This window comes from Camelus bactrianus, chromosome 6 (genome assembly GCF_048773025.1).
Source record: "Camelus bactrianus isolate YW-2024 breed Bactrian camel chromosome 6, ASM4877302v1, whole genome shotgun sequence".
NCBI classification, from domain to species: Eukaryota; Metazoa; Chordata; class Mammalia; order Artiodactyla; family Camelidae; genus Camelus; species Camelus bactrianus.
Window position 1 is genome coordinate 37,784,002 of NC_133544.1, and position 17,617 is coordinate 37,801,618.

The 17,617-nt window shown below is 40.3% G+C and overlaps 1 protein-coding gene across 5 annotated transcripts in view; it reads left to right on the plus strand.

Annotated features, from left to right (window-relative positions):
- SLC35F4 (solute carrier family 35 member F4) overlaps positions 1-16,934 on the plus strand; it is a 222,314-nt gene extending 205,380 nt beyond the window's left edge. For 4 of the 5 annotated variants that reach the window (XM_074365468.1, XM_010962368.3, XM_074365470.1 and 1 more), the window contains 4 exons: positions 6,418-6,543; positions 8,410-8,602; positions 14,067-14,156; positions 16,488-16,934. In XM_074365468.1, coding sequence (XP_074221569.1) covers positions 6,418-6,543; positions 8,410-8,602; positions 14,067-14,156; positions 16,488-16,729 — 651 coding nt within the window. In that variant the 3' untranslated portion in view covers positions 16,730-16,934. Of the gene's footprint in view, positions 1-6,417; positions 6,544-8,037; positions 8,603-14,066; positions 14,157-16,487 lie in introns of those variants that run through there. The other variant, XM_074365471.1, reaches the window with a different exon arrangement.
- The last annotated feature ends 683 nt before the right edge of the window (positions 16,935-17,617 follow it).

Below are 17,617 nucleotides of genomic sequence, written 5' to 3' on the forward strand. Positions count from 1 at the left end.
TGGCCTCCCCTACTTCTATTTTTCATGTCAGAATAACTCCATGAACAGAATGAAGGATGCTTTAAATTATAATATCAGTAAATATGGGCTTATCTGGAGCACCAGTTGGCCAGAATTAGCAATGCTCACATAAAAACAAATTATGCTATGAATAACTTGTTAATATTCAGTTTCCTTGGAATATGGATTGAATTACAGATAGAAAGGTAATTATGCATTTAGTTTTCTATTATGAAATCTTTTCAACCAAGTTGCTGGTAAACTTTGTGTTAAAAAAAAAACACAACTCGTAAGTAGATGCTTACAGCTGATATATGATCATCCTGTGGGAATTACTAAACTTTTTAAAAAATGTATTTTTTTTAATTGCAAAAATGTTGCTAAGTGAGAATCCGGCTCTTACAGATTTGAAGATGGGTGCTTCCCCATCCCCAGGATCCTGTCCTGTTTAGCTATAGTTCTTGAATTCATTAGAACCAGAGAAATCATCTTAATAAAAAAAAAGGTTTTCCTCAAAAACAAAAATTGAGCCACTGCCATGGGTTTTCTTCTCCATAACTGGTGTCCATTTCACTCCAATGAGAAGTAAATGTCAGACTAGAAAATTTAAACCCTTTCTTTCTGATCTTATCCCTCTTCTTTTTTAATATAATTATGGAAATTTTTCTTTCATTTTCGAATGTCCTTGAACATGTTTAGAAAATTGGTGGGCAGTGAATGGTTCAGCAGACCCTTTCTTAGAAGATTTAGGAAATGAATTTGTGTCCCTTCAGCTTGGTACCCACGTGTTTTCTAGGCATAATTGGGTCCCTATGCGGTTAGCTTCCCAAACTGTGGCTCTTGTGGAGACTTTCTTTGATCCACCAACAACCGACCGGAGTATGTCAGTTACACAGAATCTTTGATTGCTTATTAAACTGCTCTTCTCTGAATTCAAATTGGGCTTCAAGGTGCTCTAAATCAAGACACTGGAGCTGAGCTGCTACTGATGTGTGCCAATATTACATATTTAGATAAGATTCAAGATGATCTTTTGTTTCCAACCTGCCTTTAGTTGACATTTATACAATAACTGCACATTCATGTGCAGCGCAGAACCTTCTATCCAGACCCTTCATGCTTCTTGGATAAGACAGTAGAGGATGGGTAGCTGGACTCAGCCCCTTTTCATCCCCCTCTTGGCAGGAGAATGATTCAGTAATACAGGGAGGGGAAGGCTGAGTTGGAAAGGCTCTCTGATTTTATGCCCACAAGGAATCCATAAACCCTTCGACAAGGTGCAGTCAATAGGTCTAGCCTACCCTCCATGCACACTCTTGAGTCTTTTCTTCTGTGATTTCTTTTTCTTTAAATTGTAGTATAGTCAGTTTACCATGTGTCAATTTCTGGTGTACAGCATAATGTTTCAGTCATACATATACATAAATATTTCTTTTCATATTTTTTCATTATAGGTTACTATAAGATATTAAACATAGTTCCCTGTACTATACAGTAGAAACTTGTTTATCTGTTTTATATATAGTAGTTAGTATCTGCAAATCTCGAACTCCCAATTTATCCCAGCCACCCCCTTTCCCTGCTGGTAACCGTAAGTTTGTTTCCTATGTCTGTGAGTCTGTTTCTATTTTGTAAATAAGTTGATTTGTGTCATTTTTTTTTAGATTCCGCACATAACTTATATCATATGGTATTTTTCTTTCTCTTTCTGGCTTACTTAGTATGACTATCTCCAGGTCCATCCATGTTGCTGCAAATGGTATTATTTCATTCTTTTTTATGGCTGGGTAGTACTCCATTGTTTTATATATATACACACATACATATACCACATCTTCTTTATCCGGTCATCTGCTGATGGTCTTCTGTGGTTTCTTTCCCTCTTTGCCATCCTGGTCTTCCTTTGGGATCATTTTAAGATCAGTTTTATTCATATAAAAACACACGTCTGTGTGGCAGAGGGGTGGGGATGGGAATCTTAGTTTGAGGCTCTGTACCTCTTGGGTTTGACCTGTCTCAGGGACCCCCACCCCCACTCTCCATCACACACACACAGTTTCTGGACAACTATAGACTGCCAACCTCTTTCATCTCTCACATTTTTAACTCCTGTCTAGTTTCACTGGATCTGAGTAAAATAGATGATTCTTCACAGAATCTTATATGTAACATGTGGACAAGTTTAAGGATTCTGTGTAGCCATGGTTCCTTGGAAATGGACTCTATCCAAATACCCTCAGAGGGAACACAGATGATCATCAGTGCAGGTCTCATTGGCCAAGATGTTAATGTATATCCCACCTTCAGCTGCTGACATTTAGTCTTGAACTTGAGTATGGCGCTGCCAGCAGTGTAGCTTTGAGGTTCTCCGTTTTAGAGGCTGACGTAGCCTTGGGATTCAAGGGGCCATTGTGAACCAGTGAAGCTCCTCCATGCTCCACCCAGCTTCAGAAACGGAGTAAACCACAAGGCAAAGTAAGGAAAGATGTTTGGGTTACAGTTAGAAAGAGAAGCAATTAAAGGTTCATCTCAATACCCTCAACCCTAGAAAAGATGCTGTTATGAAAATAATAGTTCAGGAAATCATCTGTCAGTGGGAAACAAAGTGACTATAATAAGGCTGGCAAACCTGCCCAGAGATTCAGAGAAGGACTGGGCCCTTGTGAGGGCCTGAGTCAAAAAAGGAAGAAAATGAAGATGAAGGAAAACAAAAACACCCGAAAGCCAGATATTTCTCTAGTCTCTATCTGTATAAACTAATTCTTTGAGAGGAGAAAGAAGCCTAGCCTTCAGGCAGGGCCACAAGTGGTACAGAGCTCAGCGAGATCACCAGCGGCCTGCTGTTAAAACCCTCTCTGGGCTTTCAGAACAGGCTCAAACAGCCTCATGGTCACCCTCTGACTGTCCTGAGAGTTGACACAGAGGCCCTCAGAGGGGGCCGAGCCTGCAGAAGAAGGCAGCTGGCTCAGGCAGTGGTGTCACTCAAGTGGCGTGTGGGATAATGCACTAAATAAATCCTCTTCCTTAGGGTACTCACCCCAGACGGACACACCATGATGTGAAAGGACCCAGAAGTTCAGAAAGTTAAAAATGAGGCCCTGAAACAACAAGGTCCTACTGTGTAGCACAGGGAACTATATTCAATACCTTGTAATGGCCTATAATAAAAAAGAATATGAAAAAGAGTATATATATGTACAACTGAATCACTATGCTGAACACCAGAAATTAACACAATATTGTAAATCAACTATATCTCAAAAAAAAAAAAAGGAAAAAATGAGTCATTGGCAGTTTTATGGTCACTATGGTTATTGACAGTCCACCCAGATCAGACTCAAGGAATGGTAGTGGTGGGTTTTCCATCTTATTTAGACACTTCTGGTTAGTGGTGGGAACTAGAGTAGGTTGTGAGGAAAACCACGTTTTTCTGAAGCCAAGCAGGTGGCAGCATGAGATGGTGCATTCTCAGCAGAAGAGCCCCTCATACGGATGCAGCTGTGCTCGGAAGCATTTTTGTGGCTGTCAGCGTGGGGCTGTGCACATAGGAGCACTTCTAACACCATGTTTAAAGCACTGGCTTCCTTTAAAGCAGGCACATTTCCAGTGTCCTGAGCCCAAGAAGAATCATTTTGTGTTTTTCTGTTGAGAAGACAGACTATTAATCCTTTAATGAAAATGCATGTGGCTCAGGCCTGTGCTTGGGTTACCTGTTCTCCAGAAATCTCAAGAGCGGTTAATCGCTCTGCAGTTAACCAACGGTGCCAGGCAGAGCCACTCCAGGACCATCCGAACAACCACTCCAGATGAACCTTCCACCTAATGTTTCCCTGCATTTTCTAGATTAGCTGACCTCCCTTCCCTTAGTTCCAACTGTGTAGATAAGAAACGCTGAAAAAAAAAAACCTTTAAACATGGCTATAGAAAATGTGTTCTATCAGACAGTTGTGAAATTTAAATAGAAATGTGGAAAATAATTTAACTTATCTTCCCCCCCCCAGGAAACCTTTATAATCTATAAATTATTAACCTATAAATAACTGTTCATACCACAGAGAGGAATTTTTCTAACATCACAAATATTCAGACTTTCATGCTTTTGGAACTAACAGCGTTGTCTGGCCCCCTGAAGTGAAAAATGATTCTCTCCATGAATGCAATTCAGAGAGACATGGGTGTAATTGATATGTCAATTTAAGTGGTCTAGGCTAATATTTTCACAAGCACTTGAATATAAAATTTAATGGAGATCTCTAAGGCTCATCATGGTTATAGTTCTGAACTGCTATAAAATTATGTAATCTTTGTCCATGTCCAATTTCTATCTTGAGAAAACTTATAATAGAAATCTAATGCATATGTAATTTTACTAATGTCTGACTCAGAAAAGGAAAAGTTCCCAGCTGGGGTCATATCCTGGGGATAATGGTATTAAATGTTCAACACTTTCCAGACAGTGTTTTCAGTTTTTGTTCCTTTTTTTTTTTTTTTGGTATGGATTGTTTGTTTTCAGAATTCCCTAAGCTAAAAATCATATACATAATTGCCTCAACCCAGATGTTACATATGTTATAGAATAATTGTAATAATTTAAAATATGAAACAGTATATCCTATTCAAGTTCATCAGGATTAACACTGTGTTCTATTATTCCTTGAAGAAACCACCTGTTTATTTGATCAAGGAGACACAGCTGATGCTTAGCAGAGAGAAAACAAATATTAATTCAGTATTATTATCCTACAAGTCCAGCATTATGAAGGAAATCTACCTGCATCTGAATATTTCAACCCATGAATGTTACTTAAACACAAAAACAAATCAGAAACTCTCAGTGTCTAATGTGTGACTTTTCATGTCTCTGAAATCAGACTGCCCAAAGAATTGTTACAAATCCCTGGCTGAACTATAAATCCCCAAATCAAGGAAAATGATAACCCTCACAGAATTTCCAGGTCTAGATAACCCCTTCACCATGTTTATTTATGACTCTATTCCTGTTTGGAAAACTTCCTTGACGCCTCACAGGGTGTGTATGAAATCCCACTCCCTGCAGTCTGAGGCACACTGTAAGTGGCACGCACGCCGGGGAGCTTTAGAGTGGGATGCTCACTCAGCACGAGCAATGCCTCCCATCAAGCAGCTTCCTGGATAACGCCTTATGAAGACAGTTTTTCACTGCTGACATGTCAGCGTCTGTTCTCAAGTACTCATGCTGTTTTTCATAAAAGATGCTTTAGTATGGAGCCGGCTCTGAAACCAACACTGCCCTTGCCTTTGCTGGGCCTTAACAAAAGAATTGCTTTAAACGGTGTCTGAATTATATGTCATTGTTATCATATTTCGCACTGGCCTCCAGCAAGTCTACAGTTACACGTTAAAGATTGACATTTTGTTGTAATGAATAATTCAGTAATAATATTTGAAAGGGCCAAAAAAAAATCACGTATGTGAAAAAGCTGTATACAGAGGAACTGATTTACTTGGGAATACTCAGAACTGAAGCTTAACAAAATTAATCACCATGTATATATAAATTTCTCACAAAGTTGCATTGTGATTTTAAAGTCAGTGGGATTATTTCACAAGGAAATGACATAGTGTTCCCTATTCCAGGGTTGTTATTTTACTGTTTACTGTAGCTTTAAAATGTTTTCCGGTAGAACTAGTTCGAGATAATTAAGAAACAGATGCAAACCAGCATTTCACTAAGGAAGTGGACTCCTGTTTTGAATATACCAAGGATCATACTAATTTACAGTAAACCATTATGATTTAAACAAATTATTGATATTTCACTTGATATAGTTAATGCTGAATAGAATAACTGAATGAAACTATCTTTCTGTGGTTTAATTTGCATGTAAGCAAAAGGAAGAACTAGCCTCCTTGACTTTCAAGTGGCAGTGCAAACTCAGCTTGCTCCTTATAAATCACCGAGAGATTATTTTCTTTCCTTTTTCTCATTTTTGTTTTTCTACTTTGGCCTAAAATTTGCCTCTTAGATGCATCAATACTTTGTGTCCCTAATCAAGTTCTGGTTATGTGGAGACCTTCAGAAACATTCATTGACCCAAAGTGCTAATTAAAACGTATGTTGAACTACTTGAAGAAAATGCTAAGAAGTGACTTCCTATTAATTTCACCAATATGGGTATTAATCACCAGGAAGTTGAGCTAAAAAATTAAAATAAAATTATTAGCCCTTGACAAGAATGTGAGCAGCTTTTGTATTCTCCGTATGTCTCATGAACATACAGATTTCTTCCTGGTACTGAACCCTCCTGTATTTAAACAGTGAAGTACAAAAGGTAATTTGGTTTGAGGAAGCATTTACCCATGAAGTCTTCAATTGCTTACTCTGGGATATGGAAGCATCAGTTTAAAAGAGATTTTTCTTTGCGTTCTATCTGACAGATAGTTGCTGCAATAATGGCAATCACCGGCATCGTCATGATGGCGTATGCAGATAATTTCCATGCTGATTCCATCATAGGAGTGGCATTCGCAGTGGGCTCAGCCTCTACATCTGCATTATATAAGGTATTTTGTGCACTTTCTTATGTAGTCAACTGTTATTTCATAAAGTAAGGAAAGACAAAGAAAATCTTGTCTAGGAAAAAAATGATGATTTAAATAATAAGAAGTACCAATTACTGAGTGCTTGCTACAGGCTGGGCAGTTGCCAGAAATTTTCACCTGTGTTAACACATCTTTATGAGGCATAGGTACTTATCCCCACTTTCCAGATGAGGAAACTGAGGCTTTGAAAGAGTAAGATCTTTCTGCCCAAGATCATACAGTTAGGCAGTGATAGAGCCAAGATTTAAATGCAAACTGGTCAACTCCAAAGCCTGTGCTTCATGCCTGCGCCCTTTCCAAATCATTAACCAGTTGTAGCAGGGGCTAAGAAAGACTTCTCTACATTTCTTTAACTACTGATGGTCACTATTTCAAATACAACGAGGTGTTAAAGAATAAACTATCACTTGAGAGCTTACGATTTGCTACACATTAACTCCATGCCATGTTAGTAGCTAAATGAAGAGTTCTTTTTCCTCTCTGATGAATACTCTGGATCTGTACTATACACTCACAGTTCTTTCTCCACTGGAGCTGCCTGTCATCAGTGAAGACTCTATTCAGAGTCACTGTCCCTGACTTCAGAAGTGAGGACGAAGAGAACAGATCTAAAAGGTTATTCACCAAAGCTCCGCTTTCAGAGCCAGCTTCCTGGATGTAGCTAAAGAACTGCTCCTCTTTCACCTCTCCTGGTGTTTCAATGAGAAAGTTCTCTCTGAAAGGCAGAAAATGCCCTTCGCATCCCTCCTGGATGCCTGTTCTGATGATTCACCAGCACTGTGGCTCAGAGGACATTGCGTCTATTTCCATATTGACAGCCCTGGCCCATTGATTCTGTGACAAGCTTAACCACCATTCACTCAGTTGCCATTAGTGCCTAACTTGCCCTCCACTGAGACTCCACTGAGATGTCTGATGTGACCAAAGACTAGCGCGTGCCCAAGTTCTCTTGATCAAGTCTCTCAAGAGAAAAAACAATATGTTTAGTTAAAATTAAGAGCAATACCTGGAATTGCCATACGCCTGGGATGGCTCTTTCAGAGAGAGAACCCCCTGGCCATGTTACAGATATATTCATTCTGGGGCAGTAATATTTGCTGACATGCACAAAAATCCATTGTGCACCATAGAAAAGATCTACTCTATGCTACATTGTTTGAAGATTAGAAAAGGAAGCAGAGGGGTTAAAAAGCCAAGAAATATGGGCTTGAGACCTGGCACCTCCCCAGCCTGATGTATGGTGTTAGGTTAGCCATTTACATCTCCTTGCCATCTTTCTATGAACCAGATTTATAATTCCCCTCCAAAAAAAACTTTTTAAAACCTGGAGAATAAACACAGTATCTGTGAAAATATTTTAAGCTCAGAGAGGAAAGTGCTTATAAATCCAAGACATCATTATTATTTCTCTCAACAACATAATGACGGGCTTTCTCTGTCCAATTTTGTTTTCAGTACCTGTCAAAATAAGGGTGATATGAATCCTGTGCTTGAAGGGAAGAACTGATGGCATCTCAATCCTAGATGTTTCTGGGCTTGTCTGTGCTCATTTCTCATCCACCCTGGACCCATAACTGATGGTGGTGGTTAACACGGTGTGCAGCCTCCCTGCGGAACGCCACGTGGAGTTCATTTGATGGCATTAGCTGTTTCACGTGAAGGCTCTAGGGCATTGGAATTCCTTATCTCAGCAGCCCACTTAATGCCATGGAGACGGTGGGCCAAGGAGAAGTAGAGCAGTAACTCTGGGCTGGTTCGCTGCGGAAAGCTTACCTTTCTGATCCAGCAATGTCTCTGTGTGGCTAAGGTATTTCTGTCCCATTCTAGGTTTTGTTTAAGATGTTTCTCGGAAGTGCCAACTTTGGTGAAGCGGCACACTTCGTCTCCACGTTGGGTTTCTTCAATTTAGTCTTCATCTCCTTCACCCCAGTCATCCTGTATTTCACCAAGGTGGAGCACTGGTCCTCGTTTGCAGCTCTGCCGTGGGGCTGTCTCTGTGGCATGGCAGGGCTGTGGCTGGGTAAGTGGCCCCAGGTCTTGTCTTCTACTCCCTATGTCACTTGCTTTTTCCTTGGGTAGTTAAATTGTCATAGTAGGATTATTCCCCTGGGTACCCGTATCCTGTTTTCCAAACTTACTTAAGGTTGGTTAAGAATCGAAAGATTCTTTGCAGCCTACAGATTGATGAGATTAGCGCTATCCAACTAGTACACCTCCCAAGGGTTAAAGTCTGAGCTGGAGACCCATGCCTCTCTGATCACCACTGGTCCTCAAGTAGCCTGGTCCATTCTTCATAATGTACCATACGCTGTCACTGTGTCTCATGTGTGGCATGGTGTGGCAGGAGAGTGAATGGTGCATTCAAAGAACTCAAAGTGGTGGGAACACCTAGTGTAGGAGCAGTGGGGGAGGAAGGAAGGAGATGCCATTCAGGAGGGAAGCAGGTTTTGAAGGGCCTGGAAAGCCACATGGAGGGGTTGGATTCCATTTTTCACAAATAATTCTAAAATTTATACGAAATCACAAAAGACCCAGAATTGCCAAAGCAGTACTGAAGAAAAAGAATGAAGCTGGAGGAATAACCCTCCCAGACTTCAGACAATACTACAGAGCTACAGTAATCAAAACAGCATGGTACTGGCACAAAAACAGACATATGGATCAATGCAACAGAACAGAGAGCCCAGAAATAAACCCACATACTTTTGGTCAATTAATCTTTGACAAAGGAGGTAAGAACATACAATGGAGTAAAAGTCTCTTCAGCAAGTGGGGTTGGGAAAACTGGACAGCTGCATGTAAATCAATGAAGTTAGAACACTCCCTCATACCATACACAAAATAAACTCAAAATTGCTTAAAGACTTAAACACAAGACAAGACAGTATAAACCTCTTAGAAGAAACCATAGGCAAAGCATCATCTGACATAAATCTCAGCAATGTTCTCCTAGGGCAGTCTACTCAAGTAATAGAAATAAAAGCAAAAATAAACAAATGGGACCTAATTAAACTTATAAGCTTTTGCACAGCAAAGGAAACCATAAGCAAAACAAAAAGACAACTTACGGAATGGGACAAAATATTTGCAAAAGATAAGATTGACAAGGGCTTAATTTCTAGAATATATAAACAGCTCATACAGTCTAATAAGAAAAAACCCAATCCAAAAATGGGCAGAAGACCTAAACAAGTAATTCTCCAATGAAGACATACAAATGGCCAACAGACACGTGAAAAAATGCTCAATATCACTAATTATCAGAGAAATGCAAATCAAAACTACAACATGTTCTCACCTCACACCAGTCAGAATGGCCGTCATTCAAAAGTCCACAAACGATAAATGCTAGAGAGGCTGTGGAGTAAAGGGAACCCTCCTACACTGTTGGTGGGAATGCAGTTTGGTACAGCCATTATGGAAAACAGTGTGGAGAGTCCTCAAAAACTGAAAAACAGACTTACCATGTGATCCAGCAAGCCTGCTCCTGAGCATATATCCAGAGGAAATCTTAATTCAAAAATATATATGTACCCCAATGTTCATAGCAGCAGTATTTACAATAGCCAAGACATGGAAACAATCTAAATTTCCATCAACAGATGACTAAAGAAGTTGTGGTAAATTTATGCAATAGACTACTACTCAGCCATAAAACATGATAAAATAATGCCATTTGCAGAAACCTGAATGGATGGCCTACAGATCGTCATTCTAAGTGAAGAAAGCCAGAAAGAGAAAGAAAAATACCATATGATATCACTCATATGTGGAATCTACAAAAAAAGGACAAACTTATTTACAAAACAGAAACAGGGATAGGGAAGGGATAAATTCAGAGTTCACAATTTGCAGATACTAACTACTATATATAAAATAGCTAAACAACAAGTTCATACTGTATACCACAGGGAACTATATTCAATATCTTGTAGTAACTCACGGTGAAAAAAAGAATATGAAAACAAATATATGTATATTCATGTATGACTGAAGCATTATGCTGTACACTAGAAATTGACACAACATTGTAAACTGAGTATACTTCAATAAAAATATATATACAGGGAAAATAAAATAAAATAAAATAAAATAAAATAAAATAAAATAAAATCCACTTGACCCTTACACAGGGAGATGACGGGCTCACATCTGCATTTTAAACAGTCCACTCTGGCTGTGTCTGGAGAATGAATCTGAGATAGGAAGCCCTCATCAAGCAAGAGAAAAAGAACAGGGTGTGGTCGCCCTGCTAAGTAGGCTGTGCCTAGTTGATGACCAAGAAAAAGTCACCTGGAGTCTTTTTTCATCTTCTCTCTCCAAACAGCCCCTAACTCTGAGGCTGTCTCCTTCACCTGAGCAGCCAGGAGGCTCCCACTTTCAAGCTGTGCTGTGAGGGGAACTTCAAAATAACAGGCCTGCTCTTTTCTCACCAAGCAGCTGAACAACAAACACCCAATGACTCAGAGTCTCTTTACTCAGAATCAAACCATTTTCATTCTGCTCCTCCTCCCTCCCGGCACCCGAGGGCAGCCTTCCGACCCTCTGTGCCTGCTCTGCAGTTTCCCACCGCACTGACCTGCAGCACTTCTGCCAGCTCTCCGTTGACCTTCTTTACCGGGTGACAGACAATCCGAAGAGGCACTGCAATTCCTAGAAGAAGAAGAAGAAGAAAAATGCCCTTGTTCTCATTCCCACAAAGACATTGGGTCATCTTCTTCTACTTTGGCCCAGGCCCACAGGGGGAGCTCTTAAACAAGACAGGAAACACTCAAGAGAGGGATCAAACATTAATTGTTGATCCTTTGAATTTGACTTTTGAAAGCCAAAAATGTGTAGTTAGGACCTCTCGTAACCTGTGCTGAGTTGAGTAGCAATCCATCAACAGCGGTCTTTTCATGAAACCAAAACCCCCTAATTAAAAATACCTGGATCATTTCCTGGCCAAGAACAATTTAATCGGGAATCATCATAACCAAAATCTCACCGACTCTTGGCCCCAGCTGTGCACACACGACCTCCAGCTCGCTGCAGAGTGGCCCTCCACCAATGTGCCCCCTTGCCAAGTCTAAAACACACTTCTAAGCAAGCCTGCTCAGGCTGGGTGTCACCACACTAACTCTGTAGTTCTCCACCAAGCAGCGTGGGCTCCACGATCCACTGGGTGCCATTAGAGCTGCCCCACCAGGCCCACCCAGTGCACCGAGTCCTCTCTGTGCCAGGGTTGCTCTGACAAAACGAGGAGACAGCCTCTCTCCTGTCTTACACACCCCAGGGTTTTACAATCTTCAGTGCTCCTGCTCTCAAGTTTTTATTTTCACCTTGTCTTCTCCCTAGGAATCCAGCCAGAGTAGGGCTGGGAGTCAGATCTAAGTGACAAACAGCAGGCTGTACTCTGAGCTGTCCCCTTCCCCCACGTCACCTGCAACTACAGCTTAAATTTGCTTAGGTTCACCTGGCCTTGCTCCTGCTCTCGGGTTGGCCTGTCTTACAGGGAGTGCCTTCACCCAAATGCATGTTGGCCTCATCCATTTCCCTGCCATGTCTGAGGCCCACTTCGGCTCGGGCAGGGAGGGCCCCATGCTACAGATAATGTATTGAATTACAGTCTTGTCCTTAGGTTGTCAAAAGAGCTTCTAAGCGTTCTATCTCAAGAACGAAGGAAAAGCAGATAACCCATTTCAGTGAAGCCACCTGGTTCTTGTCGAGTGTGAAAAGCTCAGTTCTCAGCCACACACCAACACTTCCTTTCAATCTGCTAACATATCCAGTTCAGCCAATAAAGTGAGAGTTGGGGAGTTCAGCAGAGTCTGTGCTGAGTTTCATAAATTCCCGGAAGATTCTGTTAGAATCTGCCATGTTTGACTCCGAGTCTGAGCAGAGAGTTGAGGGGCTGGAATGTTCATCCCCACTGTAACTCCACCATGAAGGAGGAGTAGTTACTGACTTAGGATGGCCTCTGCCTTGATCGCCACTGCTGTTGTATGAAAATTATGAAGAAGCCCAAGTCTTGTGAAAATCCAACCACTGTCTCTTTCTAACAGGCACAAATGACTCCAGATAACCAAGTTAGTGAGCTTAACTAAAGCAAGAACTATAGATAACCAAAGTAGAATGAACATTTTTCTAACTGGAATGGTTCTAGAACCATCTTTGGTTCTACAGAGATACAGGCAACATGGCTGAGTCACTTCCACAGAGATTCTTCCTGAAATGAGGACTTTTTGTAGTTAACACTCATTTCTCTAACCCCTAAAACAAACATCGGCTTGAACTCTGTTAAAATAATACTATGTAATTTATCATTGTTTTTCTTTTCAAAAACAAGTATTTTTGATCAAGATGATTATTTTAACTTGATATGTAGCTTAAAATGTCCAAAGATATGAATTAAAGGGTATTGAGTTATACCTTACACTGGTTCTATAGACTTGCCCTGGGGTTATCTGTGCACAAACCAGGATGTGGAAAAGGTCCCTGGGGTTCAGTGAATTACACTAAATACACCTTTGTTTGCCTATATGATGCTCCCCTCAAGAGAGAGGGAATAAAACAGCATAGGCCATCCTTGGACAGATCTTCCATTAGGCAGCAACACGAGGACCTTTCAGCCGTCCAGGATTATGGCATGATATAGTAAAGTAACAAGGGAGAAAGCTCCAAACTTTAATCAGTCACCTGCTTTTAACCTCTGGCCCAACCAACCTTTATGGTGCCAATAACGTTATAGTGAATTGATAATTTCACCCCTTTACATTGCTCCCTTATCCCCTTTACCAGCCAGCTGGCAAGAAATCAGGCAGCCAAGGTGGCAGAGGAGGAAAAAAGAACATGACTATTTCATGTGCGATACATACACACTCATCTCCAAAATTAGATGATTAATTGACCAATGGTACAGATAGTTTAGAAGTCATGTTGAGCAAAAGCATTGACTATTTTACGTTAAGAAGGAAAGAGCCCAGTTTATCAGTTCCCCTTTATCCTGTATACCCTTCTTTGAAGATGTGGTATATTTATACAATGGAATACTACTCAGCCATAAAAACTGACAACATAATGCCATTTGCAGCAACATGGATGCTCCTGGAGAATGTCATTCTAAGTGAAGTAAGCCAGAAAGAGAAAGAAAAATACCATATGAGATCGCTCATATGTAGAATCTAAAAAACAAAAACAAAAACAAACAAAAACAAAGCGTAAATACAGGACAGAAATAGACTCATAGAGAATACAGACTTGTGGTTGCCAGAGGGGCGGAGGGTGGGAAGGGATAGACTGGGATTTCCAAGTTGTAGAATAGATAAACAAGATTATACTGTATAGCACAGGGAAATATACACGAAATGTTATGGTAGCTCACAGAGAAAAAAACCTGACAATGAGTGTGTATATGTCCATGTATGACTGAAAAATTGTGCTGAACACCGGAATTTGACACATTATAAAATGATTATAAATCCTGTATACCCTTTTCTTTACAGCCTTCAACATCCTGGTGAATGTTGGTGTGGTGCTGACATACCCAATCCTCATCTCCATTGGGACAGTGCTCAGCGTTCCTGGAAATGCAGGTACTGGGACGGTTTGACCTGTGCACGATACGTCTCCTGCTTGTGTTTGTTTTACACCCGAGTTGTTTCTCTGAGCAATTGTGAATTATGTCCCTTGCCTGGGAAGACGTTTTTAAATAACATGAATGTGTCAGACAACAGAATAACGATGCAGCAGATTTAAAATTTGCAGCTACAAACACTGTTTTTACTTGGTTGTGCTTTTAGAATTAAATACCAAATGTATCATTTGGGTTCCATGTAATCTCCCTGACAACCTAATTTTCTGGTATTTTTAGAGGAAGTCCTGTGGAAACAAAAGGCATCCCAGCATAGGACTCTCAAAGAAACGTCACTAATGAAAGTGTAAGAAATGTTCAGGGTGTTGGCTCCCCATCAGACTATCCATGGGGAGCTGTAGAAGCTTCTCCCGGGGGCATGGCAGATGGCCCTCTGGAATGGATCTAGGAAAAAGCAATTTGACTCATCACTTCAGGGATAAGAGGAGAAGCTATTTTTTCAAGGAAAATCTTTCTAGTGAAAACAGTCATTAGAACAAATAATGAAAGTATGTTATCTGGATGGCAATGCAGTCCTTTGAACCTTAAAATTCTATGCTTCCAAGTCTTAGGTAGCCATCTTTCTTTGCCACGGGACAATCAGCAAATGTTTGTTGACTACTTACTATGTGATTAGGACTATAGACGAGACTGCAGAAAAAAGATATTATTCCCATGAGAAACTGAATATGGAAAACAAGACCAACATACATGAAATAATTTAGAGCTCTACAAAGTAACTTATTAAATGCCACATTTGTAACAGACTCTGGCTTACAAGATATCTAGAGGAAAGGGATGTCAGGGGGAGTGAGCAGAGTTGTCAAGGAATTCCATTCATTCATCCATGAATTCACTCATTCAATAAATAATTTCTGAGCACTCAGTTATGCCAGGAACTGTGCTAACACTGGTGACAGATCCTGAATAAGACACAGTCCCTGCTCTCAGGACTGTAGTATAGAAGGGAGGTGAAAGGAATTGAGTAATTCTGATGCAGAGGGAGAATGGCTTTGATGGAGGTGTGTACTGAATGCTCTGAGAGCACATGGGAGGGGCATCCAAGGAGGCATCCTGCAAGAGGCCTTGAGGGAGAGATCTAACAGAAGGTTTAGCTGGATGAAGTGGGTATGAGGAAGCAAGAGCATTCTATGTGAAAAAAAACAGTATGTATATGACTACTGCTATATATACTAACGTGTATATGATTCCACTACAAGATATATGCCCCCCAAAACTGAAAACAGGGACTCAAAAATATCCTTGTACATAAATGTTCACAGAAGCACTATTCATACTGGCTGAAGGTGGAAACACCCCAATATCCATCAACAGATAAATTGATACAGAACTTGTGATACAATGGGATATTATTCAGCCATAAAAAGGCATGAAGTGCTAACAGATGCTACAATATGGCTGAACCTCGAAAACATTATGCTAAGTGAAAGCAGCCAGACACAAAAGGGCACATACTGTATGCTTCGCTTTATAAGAAATATCCAGAATAGGTAAATCCATAGACACACAGCAGATTGGTGGTTGCCAGGAATTGGGGGGTGGAGGGTGTGGATAAGGGGCTGGGGAGTCACTGCTTAATGGGTACTAGATTTTATTTGGAAATTATGGAAATGTTTTGGAACCAGATGGAAGTGGTGGTTGTACAACATTATGAATGCACAAAATGCTACTAAATTCACTTAAAAATGGTTAATTTTAATTTATTTGAGTTTAACCTCAATTAAAAACTACTGTATGTAAATTAGATAAACAATAAGGTCCCACTGTATAGCACAAGGAACTGTATTCAATAGCTTGTAATAACCTATAATAAAAAACAAAATATATATATAACTGAATCACTATACTGTACACCAGAAACTAACACATTGTAAATCAACTATACCTCAATTAAAAAAATTTTTTCTTAAAAACTAGCATGTGCAAAGACCTAGACATTGATAAGCTTGGCTCTCTTAAAATATCTTCAGTGGTCCAGTGAAACTGGAGAAGCATGGAGGGATGCAGAGGGAAAGTGCTAAGAAATAAACCTGCAGAGGTTAGTAACGCAGATGGCATTTGCCCTCAAAGGGTAAGTATGATTTAGAGAGAAGGAATGGAAAGCAAATGGAGGGAGCAGTATTGATAATGACATGGAAAAAGGAAAGATAAGCTTGAAAGAACAAGAGGGACTTCTGGAACTCTCTAGAAGTAGCCCTGACTTTGGTCATTGGTTTTCAGAGAAGCTTAGAAGCAGTCATAGACCGTGACTGACTTGGTGTTCCTTCCCCAGCTGTGGACCTCCTGAAACAGGAGGTGATATTCAACGTCGTCCGCCTGGCAGCTACCATCATCATCTGCATTGGATTTCTGCTGATGCTGTTGCCAGAGGAGTGGGATGAAATTACCCTGAGATTCATCAACAGCCTGAAGGAAAAGAAGAGCGAGGAGCATGTGGAAGACATCACTGATCCCAGTGTCCACCTGCGCAGCAGAAGCCGGGCCAACGGGACCGTGTCCATACCACTGGCTTAAAGAGGGACACGTTTTGAATGCACGTGTATGTATATTCTGTGAATATAATAAAAAAAATTCTCACTACCTGTACACTCAAACGACAGTATTAACTCTGAATTTGGATAAATCATATGTGAAATAATGCTGACAGTAAAAGTTTACATTTATATGCTTATCAAGGAACTGGTGTAAATAATCATAATAAATTTTTTATTAAAACATTCATCCTTGTTCTACTTCTTCTGGTTTTTGTTGCGGGAGAGGGGTAGGGACGTTCCCTCTAATTTGCCTGAAAATATGAGATTCTATTAAATTATGCACTTGTCATTACTTTTTTCTCACCTGGAACTGAGACCTTTTTATTCAATCAGAGAAAGTTGCATAAGAGGAAAATACATGAAAAGGATACACACTTTATATATACTTAAGTCCAATAAGGGGTTTCAATTTGAAAGCAGAGAAGTAACTGAACAAATATCAACAGATCATCTACATACAAGACTTACACCAGGAAATATGAAGATGTGAAGATACAAAATACCCCATCTGGACTTTCAACATGCTTAGAGTAGCACAGAGCTTAAATGAGGTTACTAACCTCTCTCGTGTGAGGCAGACATTTGCAAATGGTACAACGGTTATAGAGACGTCATCCATTATAGAGATGGTTGGCCATCTCTAAATCTTTCACCACCAAGATTTTTGGAAGAGTTGTTTACATTTGCTGTCACTTCTTCAACTCCCATTCACTCTTCAACCCACTGCTGTGTCTACCTTCTGCCCCATCATTCCTCTAGTGAAGTATATTCACCAAAGTCACCAATGACCTCTTTCATGCAAAACCATACTGACACTGTTCAACCCTTACTTATTGGCTCTCCGTAGAATTTGACATGAACACTTCTT